The 13,994-nt window shown below is 34.1% G+C and overlaps 1 protein-coding gene across 23 annotated transcripts in view; it reads left to right on the top strand.

Annotated features, from left to right (window-relative positions):
• Positions 1 to 13,994, top strand: part of DCDC1 (doublecortin domain containing 1) — a 482,774-nt gene that overhangs the window by 230,989 nt on the left and 237,791 nt on the right. For all 23 annotated transcript variants that reach the window (XM_038563136.1, XM_038563134.1, XM_038563146.1 and 20 more), the window contains 3 exons: positions 2,774 to 2,937; positions 5,958 to 6,083; positions 8,491 to 8,596. In XM_038563136.1, the coding sequence (XP_038419064.1) occupies positions 2,774 to 2,937; positions 5,958 to 6,083; positions 8,491 to 8,596 (396 nt within the window). The remainder of the gene's footprint in view (positions 1 to 2,773; positions 2,938 to 5,957; positions 6,084 to 8,490; positions 8,597 to 13,994) is intronic.

Here is a 13,994-nt window from a genome sequence, read left to right on the forward strand (position 1 = left end):
TCTTACCTTTACTTATTTTCCAGACAATTGGGATGTTTCTCAGGCAGAACCAACATGTTCAGGGTCTTTATTTTGAGTCTTTGTCTTGCATAAAAGGACAATGAATACCCTGTTGTTTACAAATTGGGGTTATGCACCCGAGCGCACACCAGTGTTTTGGGCTCTGCTCCTTGGCCTTTGTTCAGAGACTTGCTCCTTTTTTTTCTCCTTCAGTTTAGCACCCTCAGACTTACCTCTCCCTAGTAGTATCCATTACCTGGCCTTCACAGTTGTATAGAGTTAGGAGAGTATATAACACAAGAGTTGAATAGAATTAGGAGGTTTTCATCTGATCTGATCATTGACTGGGCTCAGGAGAGATGGGAAATGCTACGTTGATTGATTAGAAAGAGAAGGCTCAAGAGCCTTGGTTGGTTTCTTTTTGCTATAACATCCCTGACTGTATGAATCACCATGGTAGAAAAACCTTCCTAGAATTCTCTACGTGTTTCCCTTCTTACTCACCTTAGAATATTTTACTTTTTGGTTTACATTAAGATTGAAGACAGCATTTATTTTATCTTATACAGGAAGATATTATTTTGTAGAGTTTTTGTGCTGCCTGATAGCACACTGAAATTGATCTATGCTTGCTTTTATGTGCAAGTAAATCTGGAGGAAAAACTTGAATTAGGGGCACTGTCAAGTTCTTTGTTATGGGGATTCCCTTGTGATACCCAAGGATGACTATTCCCTTGGTGCACACTTTTCTCTATCATTAGCCTAAGATGTTTCACACTCTTCTCAGGTCTCTGAACAAATTTGTGTCCTATAAAGGCCTGGCGATGATAGCTTTACAGATAAATGGGTGAAGATTATCACAACTTTTGGTTGCAATAGCCTAACCCTAACCAATGACCTAGAGATGAAAGGCACTGAAGCCCTTACCTCCTGTAGGCTGTTGAATGCTCATCTTTGAACACCTAAAATGCAGTCTGTCACCAAGTTGAAAAAAGACAGATTGCAATGCTACTCCTGTGAAAATGAATTTGGTTAAGTTGTCAGGTGTTCATATCCTTCTGCCAAATACTCCTATTCTTTGTGTATGCATTTATTTTTTGGATCAGGCCTTAAGTCTTTTATATCTTTCCCCTTTATGAAAAAGATGATGCCTGTAAAGCAAAATCACTGTGATTTAAAAGATGATCAACATTACACATTTTCTGAAATAATAGCAAAGCAACAAAAAATAAGCTCAAGGGCTTATATCACACAGAAGTGTTGGGGCTTTATAAAAACGATCTATAGAATTCAAACCACATTTGTGGTTCCAAGGAACAAAACCAAAACCAATGCAGATTTATACTGTTCTAGCATCCTATTATATTCGCAAAGAGAATAGTAATCATTATTTTTAATTCAAAGGATTTAGTTAGGCTGGATGAGAAGTATTAACTTTAATGAAGTGAAAAATGTGTCATTGTTTTCAGCCTTTCTTATGCATAAGGGTAAAAATCCAGTCAATGTAGAGGTGATGAAAACAATGTAGAGCTGATGAAGTTAGAGATATGGATATTTATCTCTTATTGCAACAAAACCTAAATCTTAGCTGTTCTGTAAACATAGTTGCTGGTCAAAGAAAACATCTTGCTTGGACAGGGGTTTATAGCCAGTAGTGAAGAAACGGAGATACATGGCAAGATCGCAACTTTGTTTTCCTCTGAGCTTCTTCATTTAGCTACTCAATATACCTTCAATGGGAATTAATAGAAGGAGCAAAAAAAGCATCCTGTACAGCAGCCAGGCAAGAAAAGGCCACAAATGTATCCGCATCCCTGCGGAGATTACAGAGTAGCAAGAAATTGAGAGACACAAGACCTGACAAGGGAGAGAAGAAAAGGAAGCCTGTGACAGAAGGCTGGGGGTGGGGTAGGGGTAGGGGAATGGAGTGATGGATAGTGTGGGGTGCAGAGCAGGAAAGAGCAGAGGCCTAAACATTCATACAAAGTTGATGGATAAGGAAAAATGTCCTTTAAAATTCCATATGCAACACATTTCAGTTGGATTTACTTTCACTTAAAATGTGCCTTAAATTAGGAATATCATGATGACTTAACAACCTTAAATGTAAAATAGAAGTGAACACTCACAATGCTATTATTTAAGATATTAGAAGACAGCGTTTCAGACTTCACATTTCAACTATGGCTTACTCATAGCTTGGAAACATTATTGAAGCAGCTCACAAGCATTTGCAAGGCTCTTAATTAAATTAAACCACCTTCAGAAAGAGTTCTAAGTGAACCAACATAGGCTGCAAATCATATTTATTTTTGCAATCCTGTAAGTGGTGAATTGTCCTACCATTGGTTCTCTGAGGTTAGTTGGGGATGGGGACGTTGCTGATTGTAAAACTTGAACGTGCTCTAGAAGGGTCCTAACAAAATGTGTGGCTCAGACAAGAAAAGCATAACCCTTATCAAAGAGGACTGTTACCATGTGTAGAAGCTAAATGCTCTTTCTGTAAGACTGTCACATCTGCTTTCAGTCCCCGTGCCAAAGGGTCAGAGCTCAATCACAAGCCTGTGGCACCCCCTGCTGGTTAAAAGCCCATGCTCATTTTGTTACTTTACACTGAGCTAAACATTGCCGTCATTTCACACTTCTTTTAACATTCTATATGAATTTAATTATCATTTGTTTGGATTCATTTGTTACCGAGTAGAGACAGTTTATTATAGAGGTTCGCGTTTTACATTATTTCTCCTTCTTCATTATTTTCCCCCACCACCAGTTACTTCTCAAGATTCATCAAAGGTTTCAAGGCTCTCCCATCAACCCATCAGGCCTCAATTTTTCTTCAATCCGGCTTTTTGATGAGCATGGTCAAGAAATTAAGAATCCACTTTTGCTGAAGAATGAGCAAAAAATTTGGGTGTCTTATGGTAAAGCGTACAGGTAGGAGCAAGGTGTTTATTCTCTGTCTGTCCTCAATCTTTCCAGGGGCAAGCTAATTTAAAAGGAGAGTTGAGAAGCCAAGTACCACCTTTTATGAATTGTTTTTTTAAATTTTGAATTCCAATAAAATTTCAGGGGCGTTTTTTTTTGTGAGGCAGTATTGTTTGTGAGATATGACATCTCTCTCTTTCTCTCTCTCTTTCTCTCTCTCTCTGACTTTCTGTCTTAATGCCTTGTCATAGTTCTTGAAGTCTGCCTGTCAGCACAGCAAGTGGGATTTGTTCATGTCTGAGTAGTCACCTTAATGATAGCAGATGGAAACGCCACGGGGGGCCCAAGCCCATCACACTGTCATTGTCGCACACTGCCCTGACCTGCTTCCACTCCTCTATTTTTTTGTCCCTTTTTAAAGGAGAAATGGATGGTAATTGAAAAGGATCTTAAGCAAGATTTATGAAGCTGTAGACAACATGATTCCCCACTATCTCTCTATGTTTTCACAAATAAAGTCTTAACCTTTTAAGCACCAATGACAGGACAGCTAAAGATAAATTGGTAAAGCTTGTAAGCCCCATCCCATCAAAGTTATATTCCTCAAAAGCAGCTTACATTATCCCACAATAATTACTGGTTATTGCTGAACATTGTGTAAATTTTTGTAGATTGGTAAATTCCTGCATAAAATTATCTGTGTTTCTGGGAAAGAAAAAGGCTGCAGTCTACAGGCACTGATGAGCTGGGCTGTTGTGTGGAATATCTTAGAAATTTATGCATATTTTGACAGGACACATCCAGATGAACTCTGAAACTGCTTGTCAGGAAACTTAAACACACTTTTCTGCCTACTTTAAAATTTTTTAAGCCTTTATTTACCTGAATAAGGGAAATAGAGGAAAATAACTTTGCTTGTCGAGTATAATTGATTGTATATGAATTATAATGAAAATCGCGTAGACAGACTAAAGGCGATTGGATTTGATATGTATTCTAAGAGTCAAAATTTCAAATACCGAAATAAATCTACCCAGAAATTCATGCAGGTTTTGGAAGTTGGTAGGATTAGTTGTGGGTAGTATATTATAAAATTCTATTTCTTCTCTCCTAGTAGAGTAAAATTAAAGTGCTTAGTAATTTCTTATGCTGTGTAATTTATAGAATTAAAAATATATATGTAAGGAATGATGTTTTCTTTCATAGACATATTTCAAAATATTATTTAATTACATTGTGAGAGCTGTTTTTATAATGGTAGAAATGATGAATTTTACAGTGGCAAGAAATCTTGAATAATTTAGCAAGCTCTTCCAATTATAAGGAAAGGCTTTTAAAAAATATGTGTAATAATTTCTTCTTAAATATCATTATTAAAGTGAAAGCAATGACTAATCTTAATGTTTTAAAGATGTGTGCTATAATACAGTATTTTAATAAGATGAAACACTTGTTCTTGGTTTATTGAATCATATTTGTGGAATAAGTAAATGCTAAGTATCTGGAATAGTCTAAAATCAACTGAGGATTGTAGGTGCAAGAATTCATAAGTATATATATTTATATACCATTGTTATTTTAATAGGATCATTTTTTTTCTGGTTTTGAATCCAATATAAAGTACTAGGAGACCATTAGAGCATTTTTTTTTTGCAATTGGAATTTCTGAAATTTATGTCTAAAAGTCATTTCCTAGATCTAGTTTAAAACATATTGAGAGAATGTGCAGTATGTACTAAGTAAATGATACTCATTTTTAGACAGTAATTCTAATGTGTTGACACAGGGAGTTAGCTTACTCATTTATGAAAGATGATTTTGCCAACATCCGCTTTTATTTTGAGTCCTGTAATTATTTTTCTCCCAGTTTTCATTTTGGAAAATATCCAATCTACAGAAAACTTGAGAGAATAGTACAACGAACACTTAAGTGCCCTTCACCTAGATTCACCAGTTTATAGTCTGCCACATTAGATTTACCTTTTATATCCCCCTTTTCTCTTTTGAGAGGTTTGGGATTATTTCCAAGCCATCATTAATGTTTCACTCATAAATGCTTCAGATATGTATCTGAAGAATAGAATGTTCTCCTGTGTCACCACATTGTAATATCTAGAGCAGTCAAGAATAATGTAGCATCATCTAATATACAATCTATGTTTAAACTATCCAAAATGTAGTTTCGAGTTTTTTTGTAGTCCAGGATCCAAATAAGATTCATGTATTACATTTAGTTATTTTCTTTAGTCTCTTTAATCTAGAATAGTCTCTCACCTTTTATTTTGTTTTTCATGCCATTGAATTTTTTTTTTTAAGAGTTCAGGTACTTTTCTTGTAGAATGTCCCATATTCTGGATTTGTCTGAATGTTTTCTCATGATTAGATTCAGTTTAAAAATTTTTGACAACCCTACACGGGTGATGAGGTGGAGTCCTATAATTATGAAGTTAAATAGCAAGGCTTTGTCACCACTTTAAGAAAAAAATGGCTCATAGTTGATATAATGCTGGTTACCATTGTTTTAAGATCTGTTTCCTATTTGATTTTAATCTCAAATAATTAATATAAAACAAAGTAGCTAACAGAATGTAATATGAAAAATCAGATCACCATAACATTTAGTGAGCTCACAAAAATAGTAATTTATAGCTAAATATTAGGAATTCATTTAATTATCAGCTCTGGAGAATATTAATGGTGTATTGCATTGTAGTTATACATAAGAAATGAAAATTGCATGAATGATAATTGGTTGTTTTTCTCAACTAAATCCTTTTATTATTGAAATTATTTTTAAAAATTACATGTGTTACCACTATCCTTGACATATTATAAATCAGCCAAATAAACTAAAATTTGCATTTCAGGTGTCAGCATAAGGTATCAACAAGAGTGCTATATAATAAGAAATTCACTTATTTCTGGATTTTGTTACCCACTGATATTGTAGCTTTTATTGTTTATTTGTACTCAAATTTCAGTGTTTGTATAATTTTACATATAGCTTTGATCTTTTTTCCATTTTCCAGATCTCCACTTAACCCTGTTTTGAGTCTCACCTTTGACCAGGTGACTACATTCGACAGAGATGGCATTACTGTTGCGTATAAAACCTCCTTGGATCCTAATGCTGTTCTGCTACCTGGATGTGACAAGTAAATTAACATGTTCTTGGTTAAAGTAACTTGAATTACCTAATTTATATTTCAAAACTAAAAGATGTTATTTGAATTGTCTTAAAAAGCAATTATTTATGTTATTGAATTATTTCATAGTATAATGAAATAGCTAATGTCTAAAAGACTTATCAGTAACTTTTCTTGAGTTTTAAAAACAACCATATGAAGCGATGAGTGGACTATAGTTTTTGCTTTGCAGAGATAACAATTATATTTGAAATGTAAAAACTGTTTTTAGTGGATGTTTCTAAATTAAGAGTTTTGAGTGGGATTATTAAAATATTAAGTAATGTTTTCTTGTATGAGTGCTCATATTTAAGCATCTCTTGATGATGACAAATTGAAAATAAAAGCAATATGCTAGAGAATCGGTGGAATGGTGGGAAGAACAGGAGAGGATTTGAGCATCTAGCCTCATCTCTGCTCATGATTGTCCATGACCAGATGGGTGTCAGCTTCTTATCTGTAAATAAAAATACCCATTATTTACTAAGTGTTGACCACACAGTTCTAAATAAATCGGGTAAGGATTTGTTTAATCCTCAAAACAATTATCTTAATCCCATTATTACATTATCTTATTATTACTCCATTTTATAGACACAGAACCGAGGCACAGGGGGGCAGAGTAATTTGCCCAGGCACACAACTAGTACATGACAGAGCCAGGATTCTAACCCAGTCTTTCTTAAGAACTGAGGGCTTAACCACTATCTAGCAGTCTCTCATAGAACTTTCTGGGATGATGGATGCATATATTGTGACTATCGAGAACTTAAAATATGACTAATGTGACTGAGGAACTGAATTTTTAATTGTGTTTAAATTATACCAATTTTAATTCAAATAGGTATATGTGGCTAATGGCTATTATTGGACATTCAGCATAGTTCTGAAAGTATATTGGATTAGGTGATCTATCTTTAGTATTTTGTAATTTAACAAATTACAGCTTTCCTCAGTATTCAGGAGAAAAGGCTATATGTACAGGGAAAATCCAGAGAACCAGAAGTGGTCTGTCTGATGAGGTCACTCAGTGTAGCTAGACATTGCTCAACCTATCTACAAAGATGAATTCTTTGGTCTTCCTTGATTGTTTAAACAACTCTAGCCCTCAGTGACTGTTAGTATTATCCAGGCAAGATTTGAATGTTTTGTCTTGTTCTTTTTCTTTAAAGATACAAAATAATTTATCTGCTTTGCTTTTTTTTTTTTAAGATTTTATTTATTTGAGAGAGAGCTTGCAGGTGAGGAGGGAGGAGGGGCAAAGGGAGAGGGAGAAGCAGATCTCCACTGAGCAGAGAGTCCAACACGGGGCTCGATCTCAGGACTTGAGATCATGACCTGAAGGCAGATGCTTAACTGGCTGTGCCACCCAGGCCCCCCTCAGCACTTTCTTTTTTTATAAGCATTTCCACTTACAAGAAGATTCATTTCATGCGCCACAATCTTTCCGTAAGCTTCTAAATTTGCCCAGACCCTTTCCCTTCAAGTTTTAGCTAGGAGTTTAATTTTTAGTTCATGTATTCCTTCTTAATTTCCCTTCCCTGGGTGCAATAAGGACTGTTTTATTGAGCAGTTTTAAGTTAGATCTAGGTCACTGAGCATAACAATTTGAAGCTATCCTTACTCAAAACAAACTTATTTGAAGATAATTTTCATAATTTTTGGATTCTGCTTGAAATTTCTTTCTATACTCTAATGTGCATCATTTGAAATCTTAATAATCATACTCTAATTTATATTTCTCAGGGCTTTGAAAAAAAATACTATTACGAGTCCCAGAACTGGTTTCTCTTGAATAACATGCCATATGATATGTCTTAACATATCAGTGTTGAGCCAGATAATCTTTTTTTAGGGTAAGGATTGGTTCACTTTTAAAATAAGTGATTTGGGTGAACTAAGATGAACCCCCTACCCCCAGTTTGTGGTTTGTCCATGTGCCCACTAGACGGTGCTGCTCTATAAGACTGTCTAAAAATTGTGAAAATTATGTGATTAAAACAACCATTTTAAGTATAAAAAATATCCTTTATTTATAGTCCATTGTACTTAGAATAAAAGTTAACAGTGAAGATGTCTCCACTATAAGTGATTCTGTAAGATTAAAAATCATTTTTTTGTTTCTCGGTATTATTAATAATTAGGCATTGAATCTCCCAGTATTATAAATAATTACAAAACACAAATTTAAATTCTTCCTTTCCCAATTATAGAAAACAAAGCAATTTCTGTTTAAAAAGATTATGGACTATACATTTGTTTTTCTCTCCCTAGTAGAGTATACGATACATAAATTATTATACTAGTATATTAAAGAGAGTTATAATTAACTGCATTTTATTTTAACACAAATAATTAAATATTTTACTTTTCTTAGTTGGGAAGTTTGTGAAGGATTTCCAATTAATTCCAGTGGTGCCAATCAACCGATACCTGATCAATTTGAAAAGGTGGATTTGGAGGACCATTTCCTACAGAACAAGGTTGGAGTTATTTCTTGTATTTAATATGGGTAGTTTAAGTATTGGACAGTCATTCAATACATGGTGACTGAGTGGATTTTTTGGAAGTTTTTGAAAAATAAATTATTTTACGAATATTGGGGCAAGTTACTCTTTACTTCCTGTTAATTAAACACTTTAAAACTGAAGGGATATGTGGTATTCCTACTAGAAAAATTTTTACCTGAATTATGTCACTTAATATTGCTTGGTATATTTTCTTTATATCTGTATTAAAAAGTTGGAGTTGTTTTAAAAAGTCTTTAAGATGGCTGTTAAACAAGTATCTGATCTATTTGCTCTATGGGTCAATGTATTTAAGGAATAGGAATTCTTCAGAAAACCCAACTCTTGACAACCCAATCCAGAAGTTCTGTTTATTAATTTACATGTAGAAATTTATCATGCCAGTAAAGAATTTTCTTCTCCAACTGAGCTGAGAAAGGTATTTTAAATATTTCTCAATGAATGAATGAATGAAGGAAGGAAAATGAAGGAAAGGTATTTTAAATATTTCTCAATGAATGAATGAATGAAGGAATGAATGAATAAATAAATAAATAAACCTCCAAAGAAGGAATAATTATTTTATTTTTCCTTAGTGGCCAGGTTGTTGTCCACTTCAGCTGCATAAGATTTAGTTTTTAAACTCATGAAATGAAAACCAAAAGGCACCCACAGAGATAGAGATGCCCCCCAAAAGTTGGACTTCCTGTTAAATGATCTGGGCCCTTTATTTCCAAGAGACAATACAAAAGACACGTTGTCCCAACCTGCTCTGTTTTAATTTCTCCATGTCTGTTCAGTTTATTATGTCGAATATACTGAAAATATTAGTTGTTTCAAAACACATATGAATATAAATTGTATGATTATAAAAGTAGAATAAAATAAATAATTATAGTTGACCCCTGAACAATGGAGTTAGGGGTACTGACCCCTCACGGTTGGAAATCCATGTATAATTTTTTTTCACGTATAACTTTTGACTGCCCTAAAATTTAACTGTTGATAGACTACTGTTAACCAGAAACCTCACCAGTAACATAAATAGTCAATTAACACATAATTTCTATATTGTATGTGTTATGTACTATATTGTTGCAATAAAGTAAGCTAGAAGAAAGAGAATGTTATTAAGAAAGTCATAAGGAAGAGAAAATACAGTTATAGCATTGCACTGTATCAAAGAAAATCCACATGTAAGTGGACTTGTGCAGTTCAAATCTGTTATTCCAGGGTCAACTGTATCTCTAATCCTGTCAGAATTGGAGCAAATTTAGAAAACAAATAAATGCAAGTTGAATGGTACACTAAGAATTAATGTCTATATTTATATTTTATATACATCTCACATTAAGATTTATTTACCATAGTTCTGATCCTGTTGGCATTCCTTTTAGGTTTTTGCTGTGACATTGTTTCTTGTTAAAAAAAAACTTGTATCCCTGGCTGTTACCTACTGAAATTCCAAATCCTCATCAGGCATTCATTGATCTCCATGATTCTCCTCTAATCTACCCCTACTCTCAACTTACCTGTCCAATATTCTCTTCTTGATCTTCTTTGTATAGTACACTAGAGTTAGAGCTAATAAATTGTGCGCCATAACATGTTTTTCACTTTGGTACTCTTGATGTGTGTTGTTCTTGGTCTAGGATATACCCCCAACATTACCCTTCCTTCCCTATTAAGGCTTTATTCAACTTCTTCTATGGAGCCTTCCCAGATTCTCCAGGAAGAATGAACCTTGTATTATTGAGCCTCCTTTTCATCTTTGAGAATGTTCTTAGAGCTTGTGTTTTGGAATGGTCATTTGTTTTTGTGTCTTTCTCTCCCACTAAATTGATAATTCATTGGGCACAGACATTAAGTCTTACTCATCTTTATATTTTTGAATTCTAGCCCAGATCTTGAATGTAGGGCAGGTACACAAATACTTTTTGATGAATGATTTTTTAAAAAATTTGCCACAACCTATCTTTCAAGGCTCAATATTCCCTAATATGTTCCTCATATGTTAGCCAAGCCTGTTTGTTCACTTGTTGCTTTCTGAAAGTACTTCATAATTTTTGTTATTATGCCCATATGGATTCCTTTACTTGGAATTCAACTTCTCTTTCTTTGTCACCACCCACTAGCTTTCTTTGTCACCCTTCTACTGTATTCTAACACAGTGTCTGACATACATCAGACATTCATTAAATGCTCGCTGAAATTCTGTCATTCTAGCCTTAATCTGATTTGTACCTGTTTCATGAAATCTTTCTTTACCAACCTTCATCCCCAAACTAAATATGTTTCTGGACTCATATCCTCATTGCATTCATGCTATACCACTTATGACATTGAGCTTGATGCTGTTTCTGTTCAACATTTTTTACAAGAATCAAGGTCAGCCAGTGCTCCAAGCAAACACATTTCAGGTCACACGGGGGAGGAAAAGAGAGAGAGTGGTAGGTTCTACTGAGAATATTGGGATCAGATCATAAAGGGTCTTAATTCAATATTAGAGATTCTGGATGTTGTTCTGTACAAAAACAAGGAGCCATTGGAAATATTCAAGCAGAGGCAGGATCTGATTTGATGTTTGTGTTAGAAAGATAACTCAGGAGTCCTTTTTATATCCTCCCTGCTGGATTAGACATTTCTCAAGGCCAAAGGGCATCCCAATCTTCCTTGTCATTGCTGCAATATCTAGAAGTTCAGAGTTAGCTAGATGAAATTGAATTCACTAGCTAATTAACTCATTCAACAGAAATCAACTCAAACCTGAAAAAAAAAGGATATTAAAGAGTTATCAGAGAAAAAGAACTCAAAGGAGCCTTCTTTTTTTTGATTCTGTGCCAATGTAGGACTTTAAAACTATTATTTTCTAATGTTGAAACATTAGAGAATAACAATCCAATTATTTCACCATTATTAACTGGTTTTAATGATTCGGTGAAAATGAGAAACCTCTCATCTTAAATAAAAGTGTATACACTATTATATTTTTAGAAGAAGAAATTGGCTTTGAACAAAATTTCAGTCCAACCAAAATAGTAGTATAAGAAAGCAATGATTTGATAAGCTGGCTAGTAAAAAGAAGCTTTCAAAGAAAAGTGGCCCTCCCCTAAAGCTATGAAACCTTTACAATCCTTTCAGAAAAGCGTCTCCAATTATATACAGAGAGGTGATCAGTGCATTGGAAATAGTAATTTAATAACCTGAAACGGAGCACTTTTAAAGAAAGATTCTAGCAGAGGTGATAGATATCTATAAGGCCTTTTATTGTAGAATCTTGATGCTCATTGTGGTAAAGAAGACACTAAGAGGATTACAACAGGGGTAGAAAGAAGGAGGCAAAAGCCGATATTCTTGATGCATACGTTTTAAAATTGGCTTGAGATAGAGATATCAGTGCCCAACCCCTGACTGTTCTTTTAAATCTCTTATTGACAAGTAAAACCTTTCCTACAGAGAAAAATTTGGAACATATAATCCCTATTAGTAATGTGGGAGCTAGATATAACCCCAACAATTACAACCTGTTGCTCTTTTATCCATTTCAAAAAAAGATTTGGAATCTACTACAAATTGACAATTTGGCAAATACATCTTGCAATAGTTCTCTATTGTTACATTTTTAGATTGCTTCAGTTTAAGGGCAATGAAATATTTCTATGTACTGGAAGAGATTTAAACTTCATGGTAGTTAAGATGAAAGAAAAAACATTTCATGAGAAGAATAGTTTGAGTAATGCCTGGTTATGGGGAAAAATAGCAGAAAAATGGACTCAGTGTTTAGCAGGTAATACATCCCATCAAAATGGAAAGAAAACATATTTTGATACTAGCCTTTTGGTATAATCAAACTTTAGCAGGACATTAGTGACAACCTCTGGTATGGAAATGGTGAGGACAGTACCAAATAATGATTTAAAAATTATGGCATACTTGTTATGAGTTATAGACTTATAACTTGGAAGTAGTCATGGATGCTAGCAGAATAAATTATAAGTAACAAAGGAGGCCAGGACAAAAATGAACAATTTTTTACTCTCCTATTTCTTTGGAGAGCAAATCATTGAAAAATAATACTTTCTACAAATAATTTATGCTGGGGGAAAACACAAAATTTTAATTTTAATTTTGAACTTACTGTCCTTAGCATAGGACACAGAACTTTAAATAAAATCCCAAGTCCCTTCCTTATTTTTAGACCAATAGTTGGAAGCTAATGAGGACTGAATATTGGTATCTTAGGTATTTTGCCTTGTTTGGTAGCATAATTACATACTCACTGGTGTTTTTCTGCCTTTAAACTTTTCCAGTTCTTGGCCTTTGAGGTGGATGTATTGATCAGCTATAGATTTAGGGAATGAAAACAAAAGAATGAACGTTAGGGACACAGGAAAGAGATTTTATAACATCTCTTATAGTTGTGATTTTAATCTGTATGTCAATTTTTTTTAACTTGGGCCTAAATTCACTATCAAGAGTAAAAAACCTTATAAAATTTCCATGTAGTAAACAATTTGGTTACAATAAAGCGTGTGATCTGTGAGCTACTGCTTTCAAGAAAAATTTCACTGTCCTGTGTTTTATTCCTCAGATCTGTAAGTAAAGACCATAAGTGGTTCTCTTATTATTTGAACTTGCATAGGAATATCAAAGGCTGCTCCACTTTCATTAGTATTCTGGGAAAAGAAAATTAAATTAAAAGTTTTAAAAGGCCCAGAATATGCATGCATCACATATACATATTTATAGATCCTGTGTATATATATGTGTGTATATATATACACACATATGTATGTATTCAAAAGAACAAAAGAGTTTCCTAATGACCTATATGATGATATATTTTTAGAGAACAGTCTCAACATAAATACTGTCATACACATATGTGTGTGTGCACACATGCATACACAGCATACCATATTGCAGGTTGTCAGAACACCTTTCTTTTATCAATTGAAATTTCCACAGTTTTTATTTTTCCCCCACTTTCATAAATGTTTGGTCTAAAGGTAAACTATCCGATTAAACTAACAAGAGAAAAGAAGGTAAAGTCATGAATTGAAATTTAATGGCCATTGTCAATTATAAGTGTATCAGAACCCCAGACTTGGCAAGATTTTTTTCTTTTAATAACAGGCAATGAAGCTGAGTTAGTGGCCTTGGCTGTGTCTGGTCTATGTAGAATCACTTGGGAACTGTCCAGCAAAATATCTCCCGAAGAACAGCATGGTGTTAATACTGGGTGCCAACCCAAGACAGACACAAAGGACCCCTTCGCTCTTCACCAATAAGCCAACTGTTAAAAGATTAAACCATGTTGTGGAGATAACAAGAATTTAGGCGCTGGCAGCAGGTGCTGTACAAAGAAGCAGTT

Source organism: Canis lupus, chromosome 18, assembly GCF_011100685.1.
Source record: "Canis lupus familiaris isolate Mischka breed German Shepherd chromosome 18, alternate assembly UU_Cfam_GSD_1.0, whole genome shotgun sequence".
Lineage (NCBI taxonomy): Eukaryota > Metazoa > Chordata > Mammalia > Carnivora > Canidae > Canis > Canis lupus.